At 42.2% G+C, this 25,255-nt stretch overlaps 1 protein-coding gene and 1 long non-coding RNA gene across 3 annotated transcripts; one reads left to right on the top strand and one right to left on the bottom strand.

Annotated features, from left to right (window-relative positions):
- Window positions 1-40: 40 nt before the first annotated feature.
- Window positions 41-23,623, bottom strand: dlec1 (DLEC1 cilia and flagella associated protein). 2 transcript variants are annotated; one of them, XM_064331049.1, is made up of 38 exons: window positions 23,408-23,623; window positions 22,701-22,841; window positions 22,373-22,529; window positions 22,079-22,189; window positions 21,774-21,970; window positions 21,104-21,324; window positions 19,017-19,101; window positions 18,168-18,255; window positions 17,673-17,846; window positions 17,208-17,344; window positions 15,238-15,330; window positions 14,783-14,873; window positions 14,418-14,580; window positions 13,369-13,561; window positions 12,813-12,889; window positions 12,350-12,512; window positions 12,011-12,104; window positions 11,516-11,646; window positions 10,699-10,857; window positions 10,180-10,310; window positions 9,441-9,594; window positions 8,953-9,063; window positions 8,419-8,540; window positions 7,755-7,952; window positions 7,245-7,312; window positions 6,989-7,140; window positions 6,185-6,300; window positions 5,974-6,044; window positions 5,360-5,577; window positions 5,023-5,169; window positions 4,682-4,804; window positions 4,276-4,370; window positions 4,064-4,160; window positions 3,285-3,476; window positions 2,778-2,939; window positions 2,193-2,346; window positions 983-1,088; window positions 41-474 (listed from the first exon to the last, which is right to left on the bottom strand). In XM_064331049.1, exons 1-38 carry the CDS (start codon window positions 23,489-23,491, stop codon window positions 348-350), a joined length of 5,103 nt encoding a protein of 1,700 aa, XP_064187119.1. In that variant the 5' UTR covers window positions 23,492-23,623; the 3' UTR covers window positions 41-347. The 2 variants fall into 2 exon arrangements, with proteins under 2 accessions (XP_064187119.1, XP_064187120.1); XM_064331050.1 differs by having other exon boundaries at window positions 21,104-21,321.
- On the top strand, window positions 15,399-16,682 carry LOC135252681 (uncharacterized). The gene is made up of 2 exons (XR_010329458.1): window positions 15,399-16,251; window positions 16,524-16,682. It is a non-coding gene; the product is annotated as an uncharacterized LOC135252681 (long non-coding RNA).
- Window positions 23,624-25,255: the final 1,632 nt, after the last annotated feature.

Here is a 25,255-nt window from a genome sequence, read left to right as displayed (position 1 = left end):
AGTGCGTGAAAAAATATTTTCATACTTCTTGATTTTCTATTTAATTGCATATATGTCTCACTGACTGGTTTCAGATCTTTAGACAATTTATATAGATTTATAATATTAGGCAAAGGGAACATGAGTAAACACAAAAAATACACATATTTGATAACGGACAATTAGGAACATAAATTATGTACATGGTTTCCAACGGGTAAACAGAGAAGGTAATTGTTTTACACAGTACATTATTGTAAATCTTTCCTATCCCTTGTATCTCAATTTTTTTAAGCAGATCTCCTGGTTATTTCTTCGTTCATGCTGTACATAGCTAGCTATGCACTGCATGATCTGGTGCAGTAGGTCTAGGCAACGACCAGCAGTGATACAAATCTCTCATCGAAGGAGCCCTTCCCCTGGACCTGCAGCAAGATTGGTGACTCTCCCAGAATCCCTTGCACTGTGATGGAGGCTCTGGCCTCGCCTTGTTCACTGCGGGAAGTACAATTGCAACGTGTGATATACCACAATGTTAAAGTTAATAATAGATAGCATAGTAAATAATTCTTGTGGAATTACTTGCTTTCAAATTATAGGTATTAATATGCCCTAGCAAGGCTTTTAGTACACGTAGTGTCCTTTCACATGGAAAGGATACAATACTTGCATGCATCATAAACGAAACAACAGACAGCAAATTGACTGCCTCTGTCATTTGATGGTGATGGAAGCATGGCAGCCGATGATATTCTCATAAAAAATATTATAGGCAACCTTAAAATGAGCACAATTTCATTTGCTGTCAGCAGTTCAACAATATATCATCAAACCATGCGTGTGCACAAAAGGTCTTTATTCATGCATTTTGGGCCTATTTATCACATTTAATTTGGCTGGAACTTACAGTAGCAATATCTTTGAAGGTTACTTTGTTTATCTCCATCTGAGACATATTGCTGGAAAGACCTTTGCCTGGTGCTTCTAAAGTGGTGTAACTCACCTGGCTGTGAAGCTGATCTGTAGAGGCTGCCTGTAGGGGGCGACAGAGTGCTCCAGAACTCCGGAGACAGGGGTCACTGTGAATTGGCCAGCCTGTTCATGCGCATCTGCAAAGAGAGGATGGGAATGTGTCTGCTCTCAGCTGGAAGGTCAGTATGCTCCTGAACAGTTGTTTACATTGGCAGGAAAGGGGGAACGCTAAAATAAAATAATTGCTCTCCCTTTGGTCTCAGTAGGTACATTAAGGGAGTAATGGAATGATGGGAAACTGCAGTGTATGGGCTCAAGGGGCACTTATTCCAAATACACTGTCTCGCAACGGCTCTTGCAAGGGACCAATCAGCTTACAGTATAATCATTTGTGATGTCAGCTGCCAATAATATTTCCTCCTCAGTGTTCCCAAAGGCCTCTCATTTCCCATTTCCACTGTTCAACAGTTTGAATGTGATATATCTGAACACAAACTGACTACATAAAGAAACTCCCACTGGCAGAAGAAGCTTTGAAGAGTTGAGAAGGGAGGAGATCTGTAGTGTATATAATTTTTTGAATTAAAGAAATAAGACATGCATATGTGTGAATTAATTTAAATTGGAATATAGTACTTCTGAAAGAAACATTCCCCACTTCCCCCAAGGACTTTTCTCCCTCCAAATTTTTGCCACGGTCATTAATTTAAAATTATACCAGCTCATTCTCCCTGGAATATGTCTATTTTCAGCACAGCTCTCAGTATTTGTACAAAGACGCTTCAGATCACCAAATAGCAGTGGTAAAATGTATGAAGTGAATCTAATTAGCAACGAGAGACTTCATGAAAGATATCTATTAGATCTGCCAGACAAAGCAAAAAATGGATGTTTAAACCTAATTGACAATAATGGGTTAATATTTCATCCCAGATATTCCTTTTATTACAAATGTATCCCGAGTGAGTATGCGCATAAAATGTAACAATTATGCTTCTAGAATTAGTTATGAGCAAACATTGTTGGTTATACAAAAAAACAGCATGCGTCAAGACACCATCACGTCAAAAGCAGTATCAGAGCGGCAATAGAAAGAAAGCGCATTGAATCCCTCATAGTTCTGCCCAACTAGCATCTATAAGAATTATCACAAGACACTAACAGCTCTGATGTTATAGAATAACAGCATCCATAATGCTGCAATCATACTGGTGGCCTAGTACTGGAGGCGTGACTCATACCTACGACTGCAGTCCAGTAGCTGCAGGAGCCTCCTCGACTGCAGAGGAAAACCTCTTTCACGCGAGTCTGTTCCACGTAGCAGGTGCCAAAGTCCAGGCTGGTCTCAGACAGGGAGAGGGTGGGCAGGGAGAGATGGGCACACAGGGGCACCAGCTTGGGAACAGATCATTAAGAAGAGGGAGGGTCATGTGGTTAAAGAGTGACTTGTATTTGAATTCAAACATTTCCTTGCTTATACACTACTTCCTGATGAACAGCCTGTCAAGTATGGCTGTGGTCGAAGGCACACTGTTGTCACTTTGTGAAGAGTGAGATTTAATATATTTTACTTAACATTATTTCACGATGCAAGTTAATAAGAGAGCAAGGTCTCGTTACAATAACTGCCTGGCCGATGGGCCAAAATAGCAATATAATATAATCACACGAAGCCAACACAGGGAGCTGAGAAAGAGACAACTCTCACCTATGTGCTGTTATTACTGCTGACCTGAGACAGCCCTCACTAGTGCACTGGGGTCAGTAGACTGACAGAGCTATCTATTCCCCAAGTGCTGTTTTTGCCATTCTCACAGCTGACACACCTGCACACTGCTGTTACTGTACTCTATGGCCAGGTTCTGCTGGAAGCGCAGTTTCCTCTCCCCGCTGTCCGTGTGGATGAGCTGAACGCCGGGCGGGAGCTGCTCCTCCGGCTGTCCCAGATAGGCCAGCAGGGACAGAGAGCTGTGGAAGCCCACCTTCACCTGCCAATAAAGGTAGAAGCCAAGCCGCAGTCATGCCATACCAGCAGCATAATGAGATAAGTGGGTTGAACAAAGGAACGTTTAAGCCAATGAAGTGAAAGATGAAAGAGGCCATTGAAAACAATGGAGTTCCAGAACACTGACTTAGAATTTAGATTAAAACATTCCAAAAAACCTACTCTTCGAAGGGCTAACCTGAATTGCATCTGTACATAATCCAGCTGTAGAAATGGATTGTATATAAAAGAATGTAAGCTGTGTTTGTCTGTACAGGGTGTAAGGTTGTATGTAATGACGGATGGTGAAGAGGGACGAGGGATGAACAGGCAGGTGAAGGAGGCGTACCTGCAGGTTGTGCTGGGGCCGGAGGATGAGGGACTGGCACTCCTCAGCGTGGCGATCGGTGCTCCCCGTGCCGGCCCTGCTCTGGGGCAGGAGAACAGAGAAGGGGGGGTGGGTACTGAGCCTGAAGTTCAGCCGCATCTCGGTGGTGTTCTTCAGCTGCAGGTTCCGCGTCAGCATGGACTCTTTCGCCACCTGCGAGCAGAGGTACCGCATTACTGTCTGAAAAAATCAGCAGACCGCAGTGACAAGTCCGCTACCCATAAGACATATCCGCACACCAAGAGACTGTCTGGGCAGCCAAAAGGAACATGTAACATATATATAACATTGATCGCTTTGTGGTTGCTGTACAGTCATGGATAAACATGTAAAACCTCAGAAAACTCTGATAAAACAGTGATTATATATACTTTCAAATATAAAATTTCACATGAAACCTTTGCTCTGTTAGAACTATTTTATCCTTAAGCCTAATTTAGCCAGTTACATCCACAGTGGTATGTTTCAAAGGTCATCGGAGGCAGAAAATCCAGGTTCATAAACTAAAAGTCCTCCCCAGTATTTTGTTCCAATCACCTGGATTTGCAAATTAGCCCAATTCTCCAGCCAGGACATCAAACTAACTGGTGAAATCAGCTGGCTGAGTTCACAGGCAGAAGAAACACATGGCAGGTCTTTTACTTTCTGACCCCTGGACTTTCCACCTCTGGAGGTCACACTCTAGCTATCAGAAGATTGTTGAAAATCATTGCGCTGCTAGTTTCATTCTGTCTACTCACCTCTTTGCTTGGCCCCCTTCCTTTGTGTTGTATTAAGTCACTGGCAATGGCATAGAACTCAAGTGCTTCCTCCTCCTCTTCCATTTGTACCAATAATCTGCAGGGAAAGGTGAGTAATTAAGACTGCCTTAAGCCAGGGCCTGAGACTACCTGAAGCCAGGTAATGTTGGACCGGTGTGCAGGGAAGGTGCCCATCACTGAGAGTCACTCACAGGGCTTGCTTCACAGAGGCCTGCAGGTCCAGTCTCAAGGGCTCCAGCTCAAAACCCTGCACCCTCTCTACCTTCCCAGGCATACAGGACGCCACCTAACACATCACAGGGAATGTACGATCTTAGACAGTGTAAAAAATACACCATCTTTGGAAGTCATTTTGATCTAAGGCAGGGCTACCCAACCTTGTTCCTGGAGATCGACTGTCCTGTGGGTTTTCATTTCAAGCCTAATTTGGTACACCTAATTCCACTAATTAGCAGCTGAACAATATCTCTAGCAGTTGACTAAGGAGTGCTTTGTTAGGGTAGGAATGTAAACCTATGACGGTAGATCTCCAGGAACAGGGTTGGGCAGCCCTGACGTACAGCATTAGGAGAGAGAAACAGCAAATGTGTGACTCACCTTGCAGTCCAAACTCATGAAGCCCAGGGCAAAGCCAGCACACACTGGATCATTAGTGGGACCCGACAGCGTCAGAGGAGTGAAGGACACGTGGATGGTAGTGCTGCCCCCTGCTGGAACCATCTAATGAAAAAAGCACAGTAAGATTGAAAAAGGTAGCAAACACAATTAAAGCTTCAAAAGTCTGGTTAATTTTTTCATGAATTTCTGAAAACAATGTCAACTTTATTCGAACGATAGAGTATGAAAGATTTTTGCATGGTACGCTTTATCAAAATTAGCATATGGATGAGGGTATCTAGAATGCGCCAAAAAGGAATTCCTTTAAAGAGGACACATACTATCTGTTGAGGGGTGATGCAGTAGGGGTAGTCAGAGACATTGCCCTCATGAGCTCTGAGGTGTACAGAGATAAGGTTCTTCTGCACAGGGAGTGGCTCCTCCTCCTCCTCTTCTTCCTCCTCCTGCTCCTCTTCCTCCTCTGCACACTGTGGAAAAGGAATTCAACTATACAGCCTGGATATGAAGTTTCAAAACTCTAACGATAATACTAACTGCACATTACCATCAAATATTTGGTTCACTGTGTTGTCTTAATTAAGAAAAGAAAAAAATTGTCAGTGGACTGAAAGTGTTTTTCAGCATGCTAGGGTTATGGATTTGGGTCCTCCCACTCACATCCTCGCTACTGAGGGAGGAGCTTGTTCCTGATGAGCAGGGGGTGTCTCTCCAGTCCCATCTGGGTGTTATGCTCTCACTGGAGCCCCGCCTCCCTCCCAGGACTTCATTCCCATCAGCATCTTTCAGCGGGAAGGCATCGCCATAGCACACGACCAAGTCCACCAGCTTCTTGTCTCCCATTTCCTGGTTGTATGTCTCCCAGTCCATTTGGATGTCTAGAGGAAACAGGCAGCTAAACCTATCAGCAGCTTTTCTGGACTCAGAGAAGTAATGAATGCACAAAACAGGTGTTGTGGTGCACAATTAAACTAACTAGTGCTCACAAACTCTAAAGTTAGACAATAGCATAAGATGCCAATATGAAAGTGGAGTATTAACCAGGATAATGAGCTTTGTATTTAGCTGAAAATGGAAATGCTTCCTCATAAAACAATACTTTATTATGCAATAATAATTATATCATGCTATAATCATTGCTGTCATTGCTATTCAACTATCCTAAATGTGGATTTACATGACAAGTGAACTTTTATCTCATATTTCTACTTTTTTACTTAAGTTTTGGTTTCTGGGTGTAGTATTTATATTAATTATTACATTAGGGCTCTTACTGTATGGGCTGGTGTTGTTCAAGCGAAGTGACCGTGAGAACGTGTCTCCACCGGAAACGTGTGTACCAAACCTGTGGAACCACAACCGTTATGAGCACCATGTCTTTAGCATTTGTGAAGTCATCATTCATATACTGGACCGACTGTCACTGATGTGTGTGGCAGCTGTATTTCAGCAAATCAGAAGGTCCCCAGTGCAAACACAGCACACCGTATGATTGGTCCCTGTGTCTGTGTCTCAAGCTGTGGTCCCATCATCTGGAAGTAGACAGGACAGCCTCTCACTGACATCTTAATGGGTACGGCTGCTGGCTCCAGATCACCCACCTTCAACCAGAGAAGGAAACAGTAGGGACACATGGCCCGTGTTTAACAAAATATAATCTTTTCACTGCAAAAAGAAGTCTCTCTTAGCAAGTGTTTCACTCTTGTAATGAGACTTTTATTTTTTATTTAATTTATTTCACTCAAGCAGTAAATATTAGCTTGTTTTAAGTTACTGTATGCTTGACAAGTGGAATTATTTTTTCAAATCTTGAAACGAGTCACACTGTCTTACCTCATTTTATTTAGCAAAAAAGTAATATAAATAAGATTTTAACAGTAAATATAAAAATAAAATGATTTCTGAGATTTATTTGTTTTTTGGTTTTTGTAGTGACTTCAAGCTCTTCATGTAATGCATGGGCACAGATTGGCAGATCTCTTGTTTACTTGCACTGACTTTGCTTAGATTGTGTTAGTATGCCAATTTAACAGAGTCTTCACTTTAATAAATATAATATTCATTTTTTAAATGTTTTTAAAATGGTCTTTTTTTCATTCAAATTAATTATTCAATGAAAAACAAAAACAAGGCTTTACAAAATGTTTTTAAAATAGTCTTTTTTCATGAAAATGAATCATTTGATGAAAACCAAAAACAAGAGATAAGTGGAGGGAAATTCTCTGGCTCTCCCAGAACAAGGCCAGCCAGCCACCTTTAAAAGGATGACGTGGACAAATCAGGCCCTACTTTGCAAATGAGGTGATCTGTGTAGTCCCCCCACATGTTGGTAAAAGCGGTGATGTCCACAGTGCGCGTCTCAAACGGTCCCAGTGTTCCAGAGGCGGGCTGGATGAAGAACGCTGCACCCTTTCCATGGGCTAGCAGGCTGTTTACAAAGTCTGTGGAAAAAACAGCACCGTCAAAGTGCGTAGCACCGTCAAAGGGTTTCAGACCTGATAGCGCTACCACAAAATGATACACAAGCAAAAAATAACCTGCCTACCCTGGTATGTTTTCCCCTCCACTTTCTTCGCTTGCACGTGCTGTATCTGTCTTCTCAAAAACGAGGCCCTGAGAGATTAATTATTGTCACATGATACATAGCTATAATTCATAGCAACACAACATGTGTCATAGATGAAGAGTTGTGTTGTGTAAACCAATTGCACCACTCTGATTTTTCCACAAGAGGGCACAACACAATCACAAGCACACAAAGAAGCAGTGTATGCTTAAACATTCATGAGGGAAAGACCTTGTGATTAAATAATGTTTTTGTAAATTGGGGACAATGTCTTTTCAGATTCTGCCTCCGACAAACCTGCCTTGTATTGACTTCATAATAAACAATATTAAAGAGGCATTGAAAGCAGGCTAAGCTCGCCAGAGCCAATTTGTCAAGATGAAGATATGACATCCTAATAATGCTCTTAAATGTAATTGCACTTAATTGGTTTATAAGAACAATGTTACTTTGTATCTACTACCATAGACCACAGGGAAAAGTAAATACCGGGGTCGAGAGTCAGCACTCCCTTCCTGGGGAGGTGTAGGGGGGCGCCCAGTGAAGTACTCTGCCTCCAAGTGGAAAGGCGCGGGGATGGCCGTGTGATTGGTTATCATCAGCTGCTTGATAGCCGCTCTCATCAAAAGGACGTCGTCTCCAAAATCCAGCACCAGGTCCGAGGGGTCTGGACTGCCTGCTGCAGGGCTGTGGGTGATGTGGGCACCATGAATAAAATGTAAAAAGATCAGCACAAAGGCCTGTAATGGGACATACAGATTTCACAAAACCGAGAAATCATTTTATCATTTTTCCAACATGTTCAACAATGGAAGCACAACACCATTATTGACGTAATGCAATTCACACGTTCCACCCAAATGTTTTGGTAAACCTAAACCTAAACCTAAACCAGATTTAATGTGGTACGTCTTGACAGCTGAGGTGGTCTGTAGACAGAGTGGAAAGTCCAGGGGTCAGAAAGTAAAAGTCCTGCTATGTGTTTCTTCCATCCATGAACTCAGCCAACTGATTTCACTAATTAGTTCTACCGCATGGCTGAAGAATTATGTTAATGCGCAAATCCAGGTGATTGGAGCAAGATACTGGGGAGGAATTGTACTTTCTGAATCTGGAATTTCCACCTCTGGATGGAGAGTGCAGTAGAGTGTACCGTTCAGTAGCAGGTAGAGAGTAGGAGACGTGGAGCCCCTTGGCCTTGGAGAAGAAGCCCAGAACAAGAGGATCCTGCATCCCCTTCACCTCACAGATACCTGCTACCTCTGTCAGCTCCATCTGCAGAGACAGACAGGGAGAAGGATAAAGAGACACAGACACAGAGTGAGTGAGAGAGAAGAGCTTAATGAACACTGCCAGTCTGCTTTGGGTCCGTTCACAGTGCTGACTCCTCCACCCCAGACTGGCATGATTTGGGTCATTAAAATCACAATCTGGATCCTATGATGTCATTTTACACTTTACTTCTGTTTTATACACTTCATCCATATGTTGCATAATGAATGGGTTCACAGCATAGCAAGCAATGTCATTAGCTGCTTCTGGATCACGGATACAAAAAATAATTAGCATGACATAAGCTGGCATCAAAAAGTACTGGTGCATGAAAATTGCTATATACAGCATTATATGTATTAACACTTCAGATATGTCACAACAGACCCAGAGTGAATTTCAAACAGATACGCACATCAGTATGAGCTGTGAACTCCACAACAACCTCCATTTTGTCGTTGGGGCCCAGAACACCGTCAGATGGGAAGAAGCAGGCAGAGCAGAGGGAGGACTGTTTGCCTTGAAGCTGTGAGGCACACAGAGCAGACGTCTGAGACAGCACAAGACAGTGGCAGACTGCATTAGTCATGCTTGATCAAAGTCCTTTCCTGAACTAAAAATGCAATAGTGAGAACATCAATGAGTTTCCCAGTGAAGTGCGCTTGATGCTTTATGGCCAAGAAAGATTTTGAACGTTAACTTTTACAATCAAATGAATCACAAGTTGGTTAAACTGCTTCTACATATGACCAAAAATATACAGAAAAGCTCACAGTTCAGTTTAAACACAGCTTCCTCCCTTGCTGACTGTGTGCTATGTAAGATGTGTAAGTGCTATATTACCTGTATGGCACAGAACATAAACGTATTGAATATTTAATGGACTGAGGTGCAGAAGCCTACCTTGCCCCAGGAGAAGTGAGCTGGGAGGAGGGTCTGGTTAAAGAGGGTCACAGTTCCTTTCACTGGGACCCCCACGTACAGCTCAGAGAAGACCAGCTCGCAGCTGAGGAGGCACACTGACGGAGACTGCACATTCGCCTGCACCGCCAGGTGACTTCGGACGAGTGGACATTACCATCATCATCATCATCATCCTCAACAGTTACACAGTTTCACATAAGGCAAGCATAGAAGGACGTAGAAATGGGCCGACCAACAAGAACTCATCGTGCCTTTGAACCTTAAAAAAATTGCGCGTCCCAAAGCACAAAATATGTACAGAGCACATCACTGGTCAATTGAGCAGAGCTGCAAAAAAAGGGCAGAGGAAATTGCTAAATAAATATTTCATATTTTCATACATTATTCAAATAGCTGCACTGGAGAGTGGAGTTATTTGAATAATGTGTAAGTTGTTTTTGTCAGCACGATACTACATACAAATTTACTATGTGTATTTGTTTAAGTGTAGTTTAATGTAATAAAGTGTAGTTTATATAGTTTATTTCCCATGTTGTTTATTTCCCTATACTGGTAAATGTAAAGAAGAAGGTTTTTCTGTTTTTGGGGATACAAGGTTTTTGCATGACACCAAATATGTATTCTGCAAATAGAGCATAATACATATGGTGCAGGTAGTGATTAACACATAAACTACATATTTTGTTAAATAGTTTTTATGGACAATGGCTGCTCTCACCATCCTGTCCCATTCTCCACAGCCAGCTCCAGGATGGTCTCAAAGTGCTGGCAGGCCACGGGTCTAAAGAGCACGTCAACGCAGCAGGAGGCCAGAGGGGGCAGCACTCCACTGTGCGGCTCAATTACGATCTGCAAACAGAGCCGAATGGCATTTCCGTCCTCAGGAAAGGCTCATTATGTACAATTATGCTTTTAACCACGGCCCAGTAACTAATTAGGTGGAAATATTTGTATATTAAAGCAATATTTGAGGTCAAAGCAGTGTAATTACCCATCAAAAGCTCAGATCTGTCGTTATGAATTTCTCATACCAGATTTAGAATTTTCATAGGGGATGCTCTTCTGAATTCTGAAGTGACGAAAGTCTTTTAAAAAATAATTTCATGAATCTGTGACGTCCATTATCACAATGCTTGTGAGCAGAGCAATGAAGCACAGAATCCCACAGATTTCAGTATTAATAATATTCATATTACGTTAATAGAATCCATGTTGCTGCATATCTGCTGAACAGTACCTGTGTTTCGGTGATCTCGTGACTGTCTGGCCGTTCCTCTATGACCCAAGACGCCTCCAGCTGGCTGTTGTTGCTAATGTGGACCGTGGAGTGAGCCTGGTCTCCAAGCTTCATCAGGCCAAAGTCCAGACTGGGAACGCTGATGCTCAACCTGGGGCCCTGGATCACAACCAGAGACACAAACAGTGGAGTTTCAGCAACATCAGCAACCAGGCTGCAGCTACTCATACTGTATCACTGCTGTTCTATAACAGAGCTTCCCAAACTGTGAATCGTTAGAAGGGTTCAGATGGACAATGAGGTGCATGGGAAAAAATAATTTGTTTTATCTATGGAATTTTCAGAGAGATCTGAACCAGTCAATAGATATTACACACTACACTAGTAACAGGGACAGCACTATCTAAAATGTAGACATAGTTGTTTTGACATGCCTACCTTCCATATTAATCCCATATTAGAATATATGCAAACTGCGAAGAAGTTGGCAGGTCAAAATAATTATATTCTCTCATTAAGTGATATGTTTGCTCAAAAGGTTTGGAACTACTGATCTTCACTGTCTTACTTGTTAGTCTATGCTAACAGGTTGGATCTATGATGTTGTCTAATGTTGTTTAATAAGTAAAGGCTCTGTAGTGTCACCTAAACAGTTATACTGCTGGCCATAACTCAGGCATTGTTTGCAATGGTACTATGCTGGAACAGGTCCCACCACTCTGAATAGGGCTGTGGGTTGGAGGGAAGTATATCTTCACTGGGGTCCTGTACACTTTCAGGCAGAGTTGGCTGCGCGATAGCTTCGATCCTCTCTCACCATGAATGAGGCCTCCACCGACAGGGCCACAGGTTGGCTGTGGTGCTGGATGTGGCACTGCAGGCTAGTCACAAATGGCCCAGGCTTTCCTCCAGTCAGAACCAGTTCCATATCACAGCATTCACACATCTCTGAAACAACAAAGTCACACCTGTCACCTACATGCAACACTACAGTCTCTCAACTGAACAACCGTGGTATAGAATTTGTCATGTAGTATAAAGAAACAGGAAGTTTTCTAGAAAGAACATCACTCACTAACTATTGTATTTAAAATAATGCTTTTAGACCACTATTAATTATATTACTCTCCCTTTTCTCATGAGGCTCAACTTATAATTGTACAAGGATGCATAGCAGCCAGAATGTTCTGTGGAATAAACTGAGAATCAAAATGTAATATCTTAACACATGCTTATGAATACTTACATATGACATGTATCTCATTGAATTGTAACTACCCAATTAAAATAATAGACAACAACACATTCATACCTATTTCACCCATAGGGGGCTCCACTTCCAAGATGTTACAGTCACTGAGCCTGTCCCATTGGAACTGAATAGGAGACTTGCTGTTGTTCCACATCTTCAAACACAGAGTAAATTGTGAGCCAAACTCAACATAAATCAACATAAGCACAATATACTTCATAACTGTTGAGAATGAAAAATACTGGTGTAATTGGCATATGCAGGCTTATCGAGGAGAGTAAATGTGATAGAAGCCATGAAGCACCGTTTTACTCATTTACTTTCACACTAACAGTAACTGTATTTCCAACAGTAGCAAGGCCGTTTCCTGATGTGGGTGGAGTCATCACTACAACCCACCTTGAACCTTTTCCGAATGGCCGTCCTAATGAAAGTTTCTCCAGGGAAGCGAATGGCATAGGGCTCCAGCAGGACCCTGTGGTGCTCTGTTGACCCCTTGACCTCAATCTCCATGACAATCACATCATTCACTTTGGTGGCCATCTCTAGGTGTTGCGATTCACTGTGTATCGATGGCAACAAACAGGAAATAAAAAACATAGCCAGCCAACAACACCAGGCAGGTAAGACAATATAGCCATTGTGACAAACAAAATCTTGGCTCATTCTATGGTTTCTCACACAGTGATATAATACAGGATTCAGCTGTATGAAACCTGCACAGGCTAGTGTAGAATTTCTAATGCATGTAAAGATGAAGGAAATAGAGCAGCTTGGACTAGTGAGAGAGCCAAAGCTACTGGGCAGTGAAACAGATGCTCAGCTACATTGCTGCACTGCCCCCCTGTGATGCGAGAATTACCCTTTCTCTGTGGGTTCTTTGGGAGGACTTGGGATATCCCTCAGGACAAGGTGGCACACACTGTGGTACTCCCTCAGCTGAAACATAAGAAGAGGTTATTGTTTTTCACTTTTAAAATGTTTTACATTGTTTACTTCTTCCAGTCTGCTTCCTAGTTCGAGGTCTGTTTGCTATACACTTCCATGGCTCTGGTTTTGTAGTGATTAGCATGAAGCTCAATGTACAGCCTTAGTGCCACCCCCAAACTGAGGGATTACCACTGTATGAAAAAGCAATACCCTTGATTTCTTAATAGAATACTGCACGTTATGGAATTACACTACATATAAGATGGTTTACGAAATGCATTTGCTAAATACGCAGCCTGCTCAAGGAGGACTTAGAACCCTGAAGGAGACTACATAATTAGATATCTGAAACTTGTGATCCCCTTATTATTTGGCTCTTAAGAAGCCCTCGACACAGCTACCAGTTGCCATGGTAACAGATATTTTGGCAACGCTGTACTCCCATTGGGCGGGCCCCCTCTCTGAGCGAGCGAGCTAGCCTTGCGCACCTCCTGGGGGCAGTAGCTCAGCAGGAACTCGTGATCTTGGTGGGGGCCGAGAGAGCCGGTTTGGGGGCTGATGTCGAACGCGGCGTCCACGGTCAGGCGGTGCTCCATCTCCGCGGGCTCCGGCGGCTCTGCCGGCAGTGGGGGCCGCAGGTTGGGCTGCACGATCTGCCAGTGAAACGGCAGCTCCAGGTGCCTTCACCCAATAAATGGAGCACAAAAAAACCACGTTACAGTTTTAAAAAGGATTTACAAGCCATCTTGATGTTAATTTGAATTGAACATGGCTGTTTCGTTTATTCCTACAAGTTCAAGTGCACATATTCTGTGTGCTGGACGCATTGGATAGGCTGGTAAACACCTAGCTGGACCAGTAAATTGTTTTACAAATGTTTAAACTGAAATGATGATCATTATTCTTTTCTTTGGTTCAATTCAAGTCGTCAAGGGTCACTGGGGAAATTTTGTACTCTGCTTCATTGTAAATTACTTCAATTGGGTAACTCTTTACAAAAAGGTCACATGAATTTGCGTTAACTAATATAGCTGTTAATGTGAATGAATGATGTACAAATACATTAACAAAGCTGTACAGATTAACTTATCAGTAGTTAGTAGTTAACAACTACACTGGTTCATGCATATTCATGTGGCCTTATTGTAAAGTGTTACCATTCATTTATTGGTAAGGTCACAACACCATGTCCAATCTTCAATCTTCAGACTTCCTCTTCTAAATAAAGCATGCACACTTTATTTAATTCCCTGTGGTTTATACACTGGGGTTTAGGTCACTGTTAACTGGAGCGGCACTTGTGTTTATAAACCACACTGTTTCTTTAAATATTGCTTGTATGAAGAGGGAAGTGAAAAATATGTTGTCCCAACCGCTGACATCATGAGGAGAATATGAGGAACATATTTTTTGCGGTTACTATTTTTATTCACTTTGGCACGTAACTGTACTGGTTGTCAGAAAAAGGTTGGCATGCCTTGAGAAAGGGGCTTTTCATGAGGGGAGATTGGGGGGGGTAAAACCAATGGGGCCTTACGCATTATTCCTAATGACCAGTGTCTTCTGTAAGACAGAGTGGGGGTTGGCCGGCCCAAAACGGATGAAGTGCTCAGCCGTTAGGTCACAAATCTCCCCAAGGGCTGGACGGTCCTCCCCTTCAGTCACGGACACCAGCTCAAGGGTAATCAACTGTCCTGTGCCTTGGGGGGACAGAAAAAAAAACCTTCAGTCCTGACAAGGGAGTTTGCTTTCCTTCCTGATATTTAAGGGAACTCAATGTTCAGTCTTGATGACCAGCCACATACACACACAGCCCTTCTCTCATTCAGGAAATTAATGCATGTCACACTGTACAGCTTGCTCAGAAGTCAATCTGCTTTTAACAGGATGTGTGTCCTTTACCCTGAATGAAGATGTCCTTCACTTGGCAGTTGTCACATACTATGGTGAAAGCTTGAGAGCAGCTTTCAGGAGTTCTGGGAAAGAAGGCTACCTAAAGGGGGACATGAGGGGGGTGGGGGTGTTATTATAAAATAATTAATCTACACCTTTCTCCAATTACTGGTCATTATTTAACTATCAACAGGAGCTTGAAATGTTAACATAAACAATACTTAATTTTTAAAAAATTAACACAATAAAAATGAAGGGAAATACATGCGAGTGCACCATGAGTTGCAAGCAGTATAATTGAACAAAGCACTTTTATTATTACATATAGTGCACTTAATGGCCTACCCAGAGAAATATTTTCCATTGTGCAAGAGGTTAACAGGTATTACAGCCTTTCCATTTATTAGGCAGACACACAGTGCCATTAACAGGCAGATACATATTAATATCTTAAAGTGACACACCTCTACCACTGTGGCCTGACCAGGGAGCAGGTCAAACAGAGACGGACTGATCCCGAACGGAGGCTGCTCGGCAAAGCTGCCAGTCACCACCGACTGTCAACAGAGCGCAGAGGCACAGTTTAGAGCCAGATTAGTAGAGGGAAATACGGACCTCCCACCACCAATGTTCCCTCTAAGCTGCGCGCGTGCGCAATCGCGCACTGCCCGCACATTCTCAGCGCACAAGAAAATCTATCCAGCGCATAAACAACATCAACATAACGTATTAATTCATATCTAATATTAGACCTAATCTAATCTAATTAATTCGCCCAATAATATTGTTTTTTTGTTTCTCACTCAGTGAGTGACAGGTGTCCAGCCAATGATACGATACGGTTCACTTACGGTACGAAGCCAATCATGGCATTGACGGTGCTTGCGTCTGGGCCCTGCCTATATGCGCCGTGCAGGTTAGCTAGCAGGTTAATAGATGCTAATACAAACCCCGCATCATGGCGAAACGAACAGGCAGCGACACATCCACTCAGCAAGCCACAGTAAAAAAGAAATGCAGTTCTTTTAAGATGGAATGGCTGTCGGAGTATGTGCAAATTGAAGAAAAAGCGGTGAAATTGGGTGAGATTTTTTCTTTTTCAAGTGAGAAAGGTCTACTCTGCAAAACATGCAGCGATGCCAAAGTAGCAAGTGAGTTTTCAGAGGGAAAAATGTGGACTGAATGGAAGCTGGACTATCTCAAGCGTCACGTTCAGCATAAAAGTCATTTAAAAGCTGTCGAAACTGTACGAAGACTCAAGATGGGACAGGGGATTGGTACATTATTGCGGGAGAGCGCAAAAGAGCGAGAGAAAAGGAACGAGCTGTCAATCAAAACAAAATCCAGAAATCGTCTTGAAGTGACACATTTGGACCAGCTGATGCGCATAAAGTCAAAGCAAGAAGCAGACGAAGCCATCAACCTGGACAAAGTGTACAACCATTGGAGAAGTGAGAAGGACAGACGTGAAAAATAAGGTAAAATTTAAGTCAGATTTGTGCATATTCTAGTGACGGTTATTAAGATTTTGTCTTTATGGATATTAATCATTAAATGTTGTTACTATTAGATCATTTATGGGTAGTAGAAATGCCAAGAAAAACTGTGTAATTAGATATTTTACAGACAAAGTGTTACAGGAATTTGCACTGTATCACAAGCTACAGCACAAGTCATTGTGCAAAATGTGAATGTTTTAATGTAAGCAAAATGTTATGTCTGAAAGGTGTATATGTCTCATATCTTCCAGAACAGGACCCTCAGCCAGGCAAAGCAGGACTCTTCCCATGGCCAAAGCAGGACTCTCACATACTGTATAACATCTACACATCCCATTTTTCAGATTTTTGTCTTTTTTTAAGTGGACCAAATTACTTATTTAAAAATAAAGCGTGCATATCTAATGTTGCTCACAGTAGTCCTCAGTTTGCTCAGGGAGCTTGTGCGTATGCCCGGATACATGAAAAATTAGAGGGAACATTGCCCACCACCCAAATACCACCAAGCAGATTATTTCCCTCCAAGTGTGCTGGAATAATTAACTGTAATGCAACACTCAGGAAAGTCTTTTACAATAAATGATTGTGTGGGGAAGTTGTGGAGCTCAAACGTTCTTGTCAGAGAGGAGTGGAAAAAAGGACTACTGGAGCAAGACGGGCAAACTCCACTGAGGAATGGGAACCTAACTTACAGGAGTAAAGGAGTAAAAATGTCTACCAAGTTTTTCTCTGTGGGTTGTGTAGGTTGAGCAGCATTAACCATTGAGCCAAACAAACGAAACATTTCTGTCAAAGTGCAGAAATGATAAGATGAGGCCAAACAACACAGTGCCACTACATCATTCAGGAGGGGCACTGCGACACAGGCTGAGAAGAATGGCTCCTTGGCGGATTTAACAGTTTCAAAGTTAAACTAGCAGACACAAGCTCTTTACACGCAGGTTGGAGGCTGGCCACAGTCTCTTGGGCATGATGCAGAATGTACCGGCACTGAGCCCCTCGTTTTGGCACAGGAACTCCATGATCTTTACCCCTCCCACCAGACAGTACCCACAGTCCAGCACACGGGGTACTGCGGACACAGAGGGGAGGAGCATGTATTGCTGACCATGCATTTTATAATGCAATATTACTGCAATCACACTTCTTATAATATTACATTTTATATGCCATTTTTTTAAGGATTTTTCATTCACTGCAAACATAGTATATATTCAGAAACATAAGCTAATAATGGTAGGTTACATTATTCTGAGAAATATACATAAATGATGAATTAATTGTGCAAATATATGCTTAAATATGTGATCAGTATATACTGTATATATATATATATATATATATGTGTGTGTGTGTGTGTGTGTGTGTGTGTGTGTGGAGGTGTGTATTGGCACACTCACGGGTCAGTACTGGAGGGGGTCGCTGTGCCTCAATAGGCACGATGAGGGGATATGGGGCTTGGGTCTCCACCAGGATGAAGTCCTCAAAGTCAGCCAGTGAGTCCGGAACAAAGCGCACAGTGTACTGGCAGCTCATGCCAGGGGCAACAGTGCCACCCTCCCCCGGGAACTTACCTGAAGAAACGGGGCATGCTCATTAGCGTGCACAGTCATCCAATTACAAATGCGGAAACCTGGAAATAGACGTCCCCTCAAAAACTGATATGTGCAATCATGCTGTCAGCATTTCACTGAAAAAATGTTACAACTAAATATTCAGAATCCATAAAGATATTGATAAACTAGATAAGGTTGATGCCCTGTAGAAAATAACAACCACTTTAAACACATTGATTGATATTACAATGTCTTTTGTAGCACATTAGTTTCCTTACATTATGGCCACAGCTTTGTGTTGGGACATTAAGTGACACGCGGTAGGCGGTAGAGACTCACCCAGACCAATGGAGAAGTGGGGGGTGTTGGGAGGGATAACGCGAACGTGACGGCTAGTGGCAGTCAGATTCCTCAGCTCTACTGTGGTCTACAAGATTTGACACCCAATAATAGTCAAAACTCTAGACATCTTTAGACTAAGATACACCAGTCATTAGAAACTGCCATAGGGTCAAACATACATTATAAAGGTGATTTTACTTGTTTTTACAGAAAATGGTCTCATTGTTCACACTTGTATCAAACTACAGTCCTGCAGACAGGGGCACCACCAGGGATTTTGGGCCCCATGAAAAGATCTGACATTGGGCCCCAGCACCTCAGGCCGCACCATCCCTGCACAATTACAACATACTTTTTGAGGGTCCCTGGGAGTCACGCCCCTTGGAATCATCCTAACTTCTCTCCCCGTACAGCGCCCCTGCCTGTAGAAGCGGTGTGAATTGCAACCAACTAATAGGCCAAATAAGTTAATGAAGTCCATACATTTGCACAAAGTAATCTCCCAGAATGCACCGTAGCAAGTTGTGCAAGATGCCAAAAATATAAAAAGGAATAAATCAGTCCACAATTAAGAAGTTCAGAAGCAAGAACAAAAACATAATATGCCTAGACAGTTTGACATTATTCATGTACAGTATAACATCACTGAAGTAGAATCACCAAAGACGTTTGATCAACCTAAGAGGCTCATAGGGCAATGTGGCTTCAATATATAGTAACATATAGAAGCACAGAAGTGCTGGATTGACATGATAAAAACAGAAAACTACTTAACTTGAGACTACATGGCTATGACTGTGAACTAGCAGTTTATGAATGATTAGTAAATGAGGACCTAAACCATACCTCATACACGTGTCCCAGTCTATAATCTGTAAAGAGCACAATGGGAGGGTTGGCCAGAAACACTGGAACAGGCTCCTCTGGACTCCTTTTGGTGAAAGAGAAAAAGCAGTTTGTATTTTACATCCTAGAGTAGGTTGCTGTTTATACAACATGGACTGTAGCAGGCCAGAGTGCATTGCACACAACATTAAACAATATACATATTGTATCTCATGTACCAGAACTTTAAATGTAACTCCACAAAACACTATGGTAACAAATAAAAATGTTCTACAATGGCGGCAGAGTTCACTTGTTGTCATGGGTAGGTGAAGGTACAGGTTAGGCCTTCTGCTAATCAATGTGAAGAGCCCACAAAAATCCACTCATTTCGAAGTTTCATGCGGTCAGATTTGTAAAAGATGCATCTGCTTTGTTCACACTGAAAAATAACCTTGTATACTTACACTTCTGTACCCCAGACAAACAAAACAACGTTCTGGCAGACTTGTAGTACCCTCCAATAAAGATGTAATGTAAAACACAATATTCTAGAAGGAAATCTGCTCAACATGCACGCTATGTAAGAAATGCCATTTGCCTGATGCAGCTGGAAACAGCTGAAGGCCAAAGCATGGTATGTGCATTTAACAATCCACGGGTTTTGTCTGGTATGGACAAAAAGCAGTGTTTACCTCCTGTAAAGCTTGAGTTCATCCCATTGTGCTAGAGTTATGTAGTTACAGTAAGCAATCTCAATGCAATTGCCTTGTTTTGAAGAGCCTTTAGTTGTTTGTGAAGACATAATTTGGCAATAATCCTATAGAACAAATCAATTGTGTATCATAATGACTTAATATGGACCTCTGATGAGAGAGCGCAGTCAGTTGGAGGACTCACTCTTGTGATTTCTTTGGATCTGTTCCATGTGGTCAGACCATGTGCCTAGATGTGTGACATACTGTTGGCAAACAAGTAAAACAGGCTACGGAATGGTTTTGATTAACCAATTCAAGTATTTAATTTTCATCCAGATAAATAGCTGAGTTCTTATCAAGCCTTTTTTATCAAGATGTAGATACAAAAACTTCAACTTCAGAAACAGTGATGTTCAAAAGTGTTGTCACTATTGTTTTGCGTACACACGTATACTTCATTTGGAAACAACAGTTGGATAAGGCTGGCTCAGGTCACAGGCATAAAACAGGAGTGTGATCATATCTTGGGAGATTCCCCAAAGTAAAATTTTCACGCACAGAAGAAAAACATCACCAGTGACTCAAACACCAGTGACAGGCTCTGCTGAGCCCTAAATAATATTCAGGGCAGGGCAGAATTCGCAGAAGCCAGAGCCAGCATGCCATTGCGCCTGTGATGGATTTGATAAAAATAATAATCCTGCTAAGTGGCACCGCCTGTTGACACACAGGGGCACGAATTGGACCATGTTGTGCATAATCGTAGCATCTCAGATGGATTTCAGAGAACAAGAAACAGGGGCTAACTGTGTACATTTTTGAGAAAGCCCATGTTAGTGCATACACTCCCAAACTGAGGAAGGATAGTGTTGGGATGGGCCTTGAGTTGCTATTGGATATTCCAAATTGGAGACAAAATAGGATGAAAATAAATTAATACTGTATGTACCAACGTAAATAAATGAATTCATAAAATGACACCGATTGGCCACATTATTAGCCACATTTGTAAGTACTGAGCTTTCAGAAGTGGTCTGTGCTGACAATTCAGTCTTGTTTCATGCACAAAACAAGAGACAAACATTATACCACTCATGCATACGATTGTTAGTGCAATGACTCATGACTAATTTCAATGACTAATATGAAGCTTACTTACTAATTAATACCATTTCAGCATCACTCCTTATTCAAGCACATGGCATGATTTAAACAACAATCTGACTCTAGCTAGTCGCAAATTGACATACCCATTAGCAGATAACAACCTAGGTGTTGACTGCACTGTTAAATAAAACCACCATTATAAGTGCAGGTTGTGTACTTTCCAATAAGCAGTAAGTTCAACGTTCAGATTGAATACCGGTAGTGCTACAGGATGCAGGTTGGCACCAGGATTGGCTACTGTACCTCTCCTCCACCACCACCCTTCTCCCATTCACCACCCTCTCCACCCTCTTGGCGGGCAGGATGAGTGACTTGCCACCACGCTGGGCGTGTGGGGGCAGGAAGCGGGGGTTGCGCAGGAAGTTGTTCCGCTCCTTCAGCCTCAGTAGGGCAGCACTCTCCTCAGCCTGGAGGCTCCTGCTGAGTTCCCCTGACCACACGGGCCTGCGCTCCTGCCCACGCTTCTGGACACAGTTAGGGGCAGTTGGCAGATGCAGGATTAAATGTGACAGCTTAAATCAAAATAGTGGTTAACAACAATTGCTCTGCAGAGGAGCGCTTTGATTGGAGGTTCAGCTAGCCAATCAAGAGGCCAACATAGGGTCAATTGTACCCATGTGATCCGCATGATCTCCTATGCATACCACATAAACTGTCATAGAGAATCATGGCACCCCCATGATCACCTACGGGCACCCCATTAACTAGCATGGAGTACTCATGAAACTGCCATAATGTTGTAAATTTCTAATAGGAATCCCATGGGAGTTTTCCATAAGGGTAGGTTCGTTCATTTGTGGTTGGGAAATTTCCTGGCACACCCAGGTTACTTCCAGCACAGTAGAGGGCAGCACATAAAGTGATAAAGAAAACCAGCATAAACCTAGAACTAATTGGCAGCTTAACGTTTCACCTCATTGCGTTTGCTCTGGGACAAAGTGCTGCACTCTGGGGTTGAGGGGAGTGTCAGGGTCCCCTCTGAATGTTCCAGCATATCCTGAGCCATCCTGTCCGGGGGCGGGATCACAGTGTACCCGTCATCCTGAGGTAGACTGCTAATATGCTTACTGAAGCAAATTGTTGGGTTAGCAAAGCCAGGTGGAGATTTTCCTATGGGAAGGCATGTTGACAAAGATGTACATAGCCATATTTAAATGTGCTGTCTCCTCTCAACCTTGATCAGGAATAAATACAAATGATGAATTGAGCATGTTGTACCTCTGGTTACTTTTATGGGCGGGGTCTGCTCTGTGATGTAATCTTCGGGACAAATCAAATTGTTGCTTTTGAGTAGAGTGTTGTCCACACACCATTTGAAGGTTGACTTCACTGTAAATAAAGGAAAATGTTTCTCATTTATATCACCAGTGTACACAAATACAAAGCAAAAGTATCATAAAAAATTTGTGGAGTACATTATACTGATGAATTGTATACCACAAATATTTTTCTTCAATTATCCTTCATAAGAAAAACAGACTGATTTCTGCTAGTGGGGTGGGAGCAGTGCACCTGGAGGTAGACCCAGTTGATGGTAGACCTCTCCCACCTCCTCCACTATTTTGTTGTGAACCAGCTCCTCCTTGGCTGTGGCTTGGAGCCTGGCCTGTAGGATGTGTTTCTCTAGCATATCAGCTTCACTTATTCGCCGGTTATACTCCAAACGGGCCTACGAATGGACAAACGGCACATTGTCCATTATTCAACAACACAGACACGTTGGACTCAGTTCAGACCTGCTAGAAGACAGGCCCAGCTTACTGCATCTGGATCTCAGGTGAAATGTTTAAACAGTTCAATTTAATTAAGAAAATTGTGAAATGATGATTTGATTACTCACCTGCTGAAGCTCCTCCACGTATGTGTCCTGGTAACTGTTTCCTCCCCTTCTTGACTTAGTCAGATTAGCCACTTTGTCTTTTCCAATAACTTCTGCTGTGTACAGGTCTTTGAAGATACTGGCCAGCAGATGGGAAATATCCTGACAAGAGACAGAGAGCTTTTCTGCTCTTCCCATATATCACAGATACATTGTTCTAGCAGTCTTGTCATTTTCTAAACACATAAAGTATTAGCGTTAATCAACTCCAGCAGTATTAAATCAACTGTAACGAAGTCCCCAGGCCGCAGTATGCAGTTGAAAGCACTCTATCAAAGTTTATTTCGCACTGAACATTTTGCTGTGTTCCCAGCCACATGCCCCTTTTGACATTGTCCGCAGTGTTCTTACCGCAAATATCCACCAATAAAGGAGCTAACAACGGTTTTATGCACACTGCTGAGCGATTTTTTCATTGTATCATTCTAGGCAGAAGCTACAGAAAACGACTTAAATCGATTCAATTTTACTAGCTACGATTTACCGTTCTCATTAAGGCGTGGATGGCCCCACGCCCGACTGCGGCCAGTAGCCACACAAGGTAGAGCACATTTTTGCAGTAGGGTTGGCCTTTATTATTGAGTGTTCATGCATGGGATCTCCCTTGCTCAATTTTAATACAAGACGAGTTCATGTACGGACATGTTGCCCTTTTGCCCGTAGCCTACCTGTGTTTTCTCTGAAGCTGGCCGGTGTCTGTTCATAATAGGGTCAAGCACATTTTGAGATGTTGATTCGGAGTCTTGATGCATGGTGTCAGTTCTAACAGGTGTTCGTTATAGCAAGATGCGCTGGAAGACAATAGTCATTAATAGCTATAAATGCACATGAAACGAATTTGTAAGCCTAAATTTGTCAGCTGTCTGTGTACACTTCTGTGTATAAGTTGTAACCATAGTAATAGGTGGAGTCTCTTAAAGGCACAGGCTGTATTTATTGACATGAATTGCGAATAAGTCCATTTTTAAATAGCATTGTACAAGAAAGACCCTTCTTTGATTAGCACCATGTAAAAGCGATTTATATGTTATTGTGCTGTTAGAGAAAAGAATTTGCTTGGCTGCATTCATTTATTCTACTGTAATTTTTTGTTGTGATTTATTTACTGTTAAACTGCAATAAACCTGTATGGTTAAAACAAAACCTGACCGAGGCTTCATGTTTAGCTGTGTCCCCTTATAGAAAAAAATAGAAAAAGAAGCATTCAGTTTATTTTAAGACAGTTGCAATGGAAATAGCAAAAACTGAATAACTTATTGGACTATTGCAAATGTGCAAAATTACTCTGGACAAAACATTTCATTTTGCATATCAACGCAATTTTGCGAAGTACTGCTGTACAAACAGAAAGTAAGTTTTCAGAGTTGGAAAAACGAGTTACACATAATTCACAGTGTCTTCTGTCCCTGGCATGAATTAACATGTCCTCTATCAGGTATCTGCTTTAGCAAGATGCCCTGTGTGCCACCCAACCAGAATGTCTACATTCCATTCCATTGACAGAGTGTATGACTGTGTTAACCCTTTTTTCAATGTGCCTCTCTAATGAACTTTAAAGTTAACTTTAACTAGAATTCCCATGTGCTCTCACCATTAGTGCCATATGATCACAGATCATATGTTAAGCAAATGATACAGTCCAAAATTGAATGTTTAGCAAACTGTAAGTGGATATGTAATATGATTTGAAATTATTTAATAAATTAAGTGAAAATGACCAGGGCTGTTGGTAGATTATCTGGTAAGGCATTATTCTCATTCTAGTGCATGGATGGACCCCATGGTCCAGAAACAAATCTTGACTGGGGCCAGTAGCCAAACTGGGCAGTGTGTAATTGGCAGTAGGGTTGCCTTGTGTTGGGAGGGTTCATAAATGCATTTATCGCAGAGCTGAATTGACACTCCGAATAGGCTCTCCTGGAGGGAACTGCCTAGCGGCACACCATGACTGTTCTTTATCTGGGTACAGTCACATACTGTGACAAAGAGGCAGGACACCCCCACCTTACACCAGACCACTCGGGTATCCAATAGACCTTCCTGTAATTCAGTTTCATCTTATCATGTTGTATTTTCTCACCATATTGTATTTCACTGAACTTAGGCACATGCAGTTCATTGCCCCATATATACAATGAATTCTAGAAAAAGTTACGGTCTTAAAGTTTTGTAAATGATGTGCAAACTTGTGATATTATACACAGCACATCATCCTTGCATATTGTGCAATTGTCCTGACCTGAACTTAGAATGGGCTTGAACTTTATTGTGCATTATGTGCTGATAATCAGCCAAATAATTTGCTGAGAATAAATTCCAGCATCATTTATAATGGCTGCTGCGGGTCACTCAGTTTAAAGCATGGGTTTCTGGGACAGTCAAAATAACCAATGCCTAACACATTTCCCCTTAGGCAAAAGCATCTGTGAAAAAGGAAGCACAGCTGATTTCTGGGTCAATGCACTTACAGTATACTGTTCAAGACAAAACACTGCACACTGATTTTCCCTGCCCAG

Source organism: Anguilla rostrata, chromosome 4 (assembly GCF_018555375.3).
Source record: "Anguilla rostrata isolate EN2019 chromosome 4, ASM1855537v3, whole genome shotgun sequence".
Lineage (NCBI taxonomy): Eukaryota > Metazoa > Chordata > Actinopteri > Anguilliformes > Anguillidae > Anguilla > Anguilla rostrata.
This window is presented reverse-complemented; position numbering and strand designations above follow the sequence as displayed.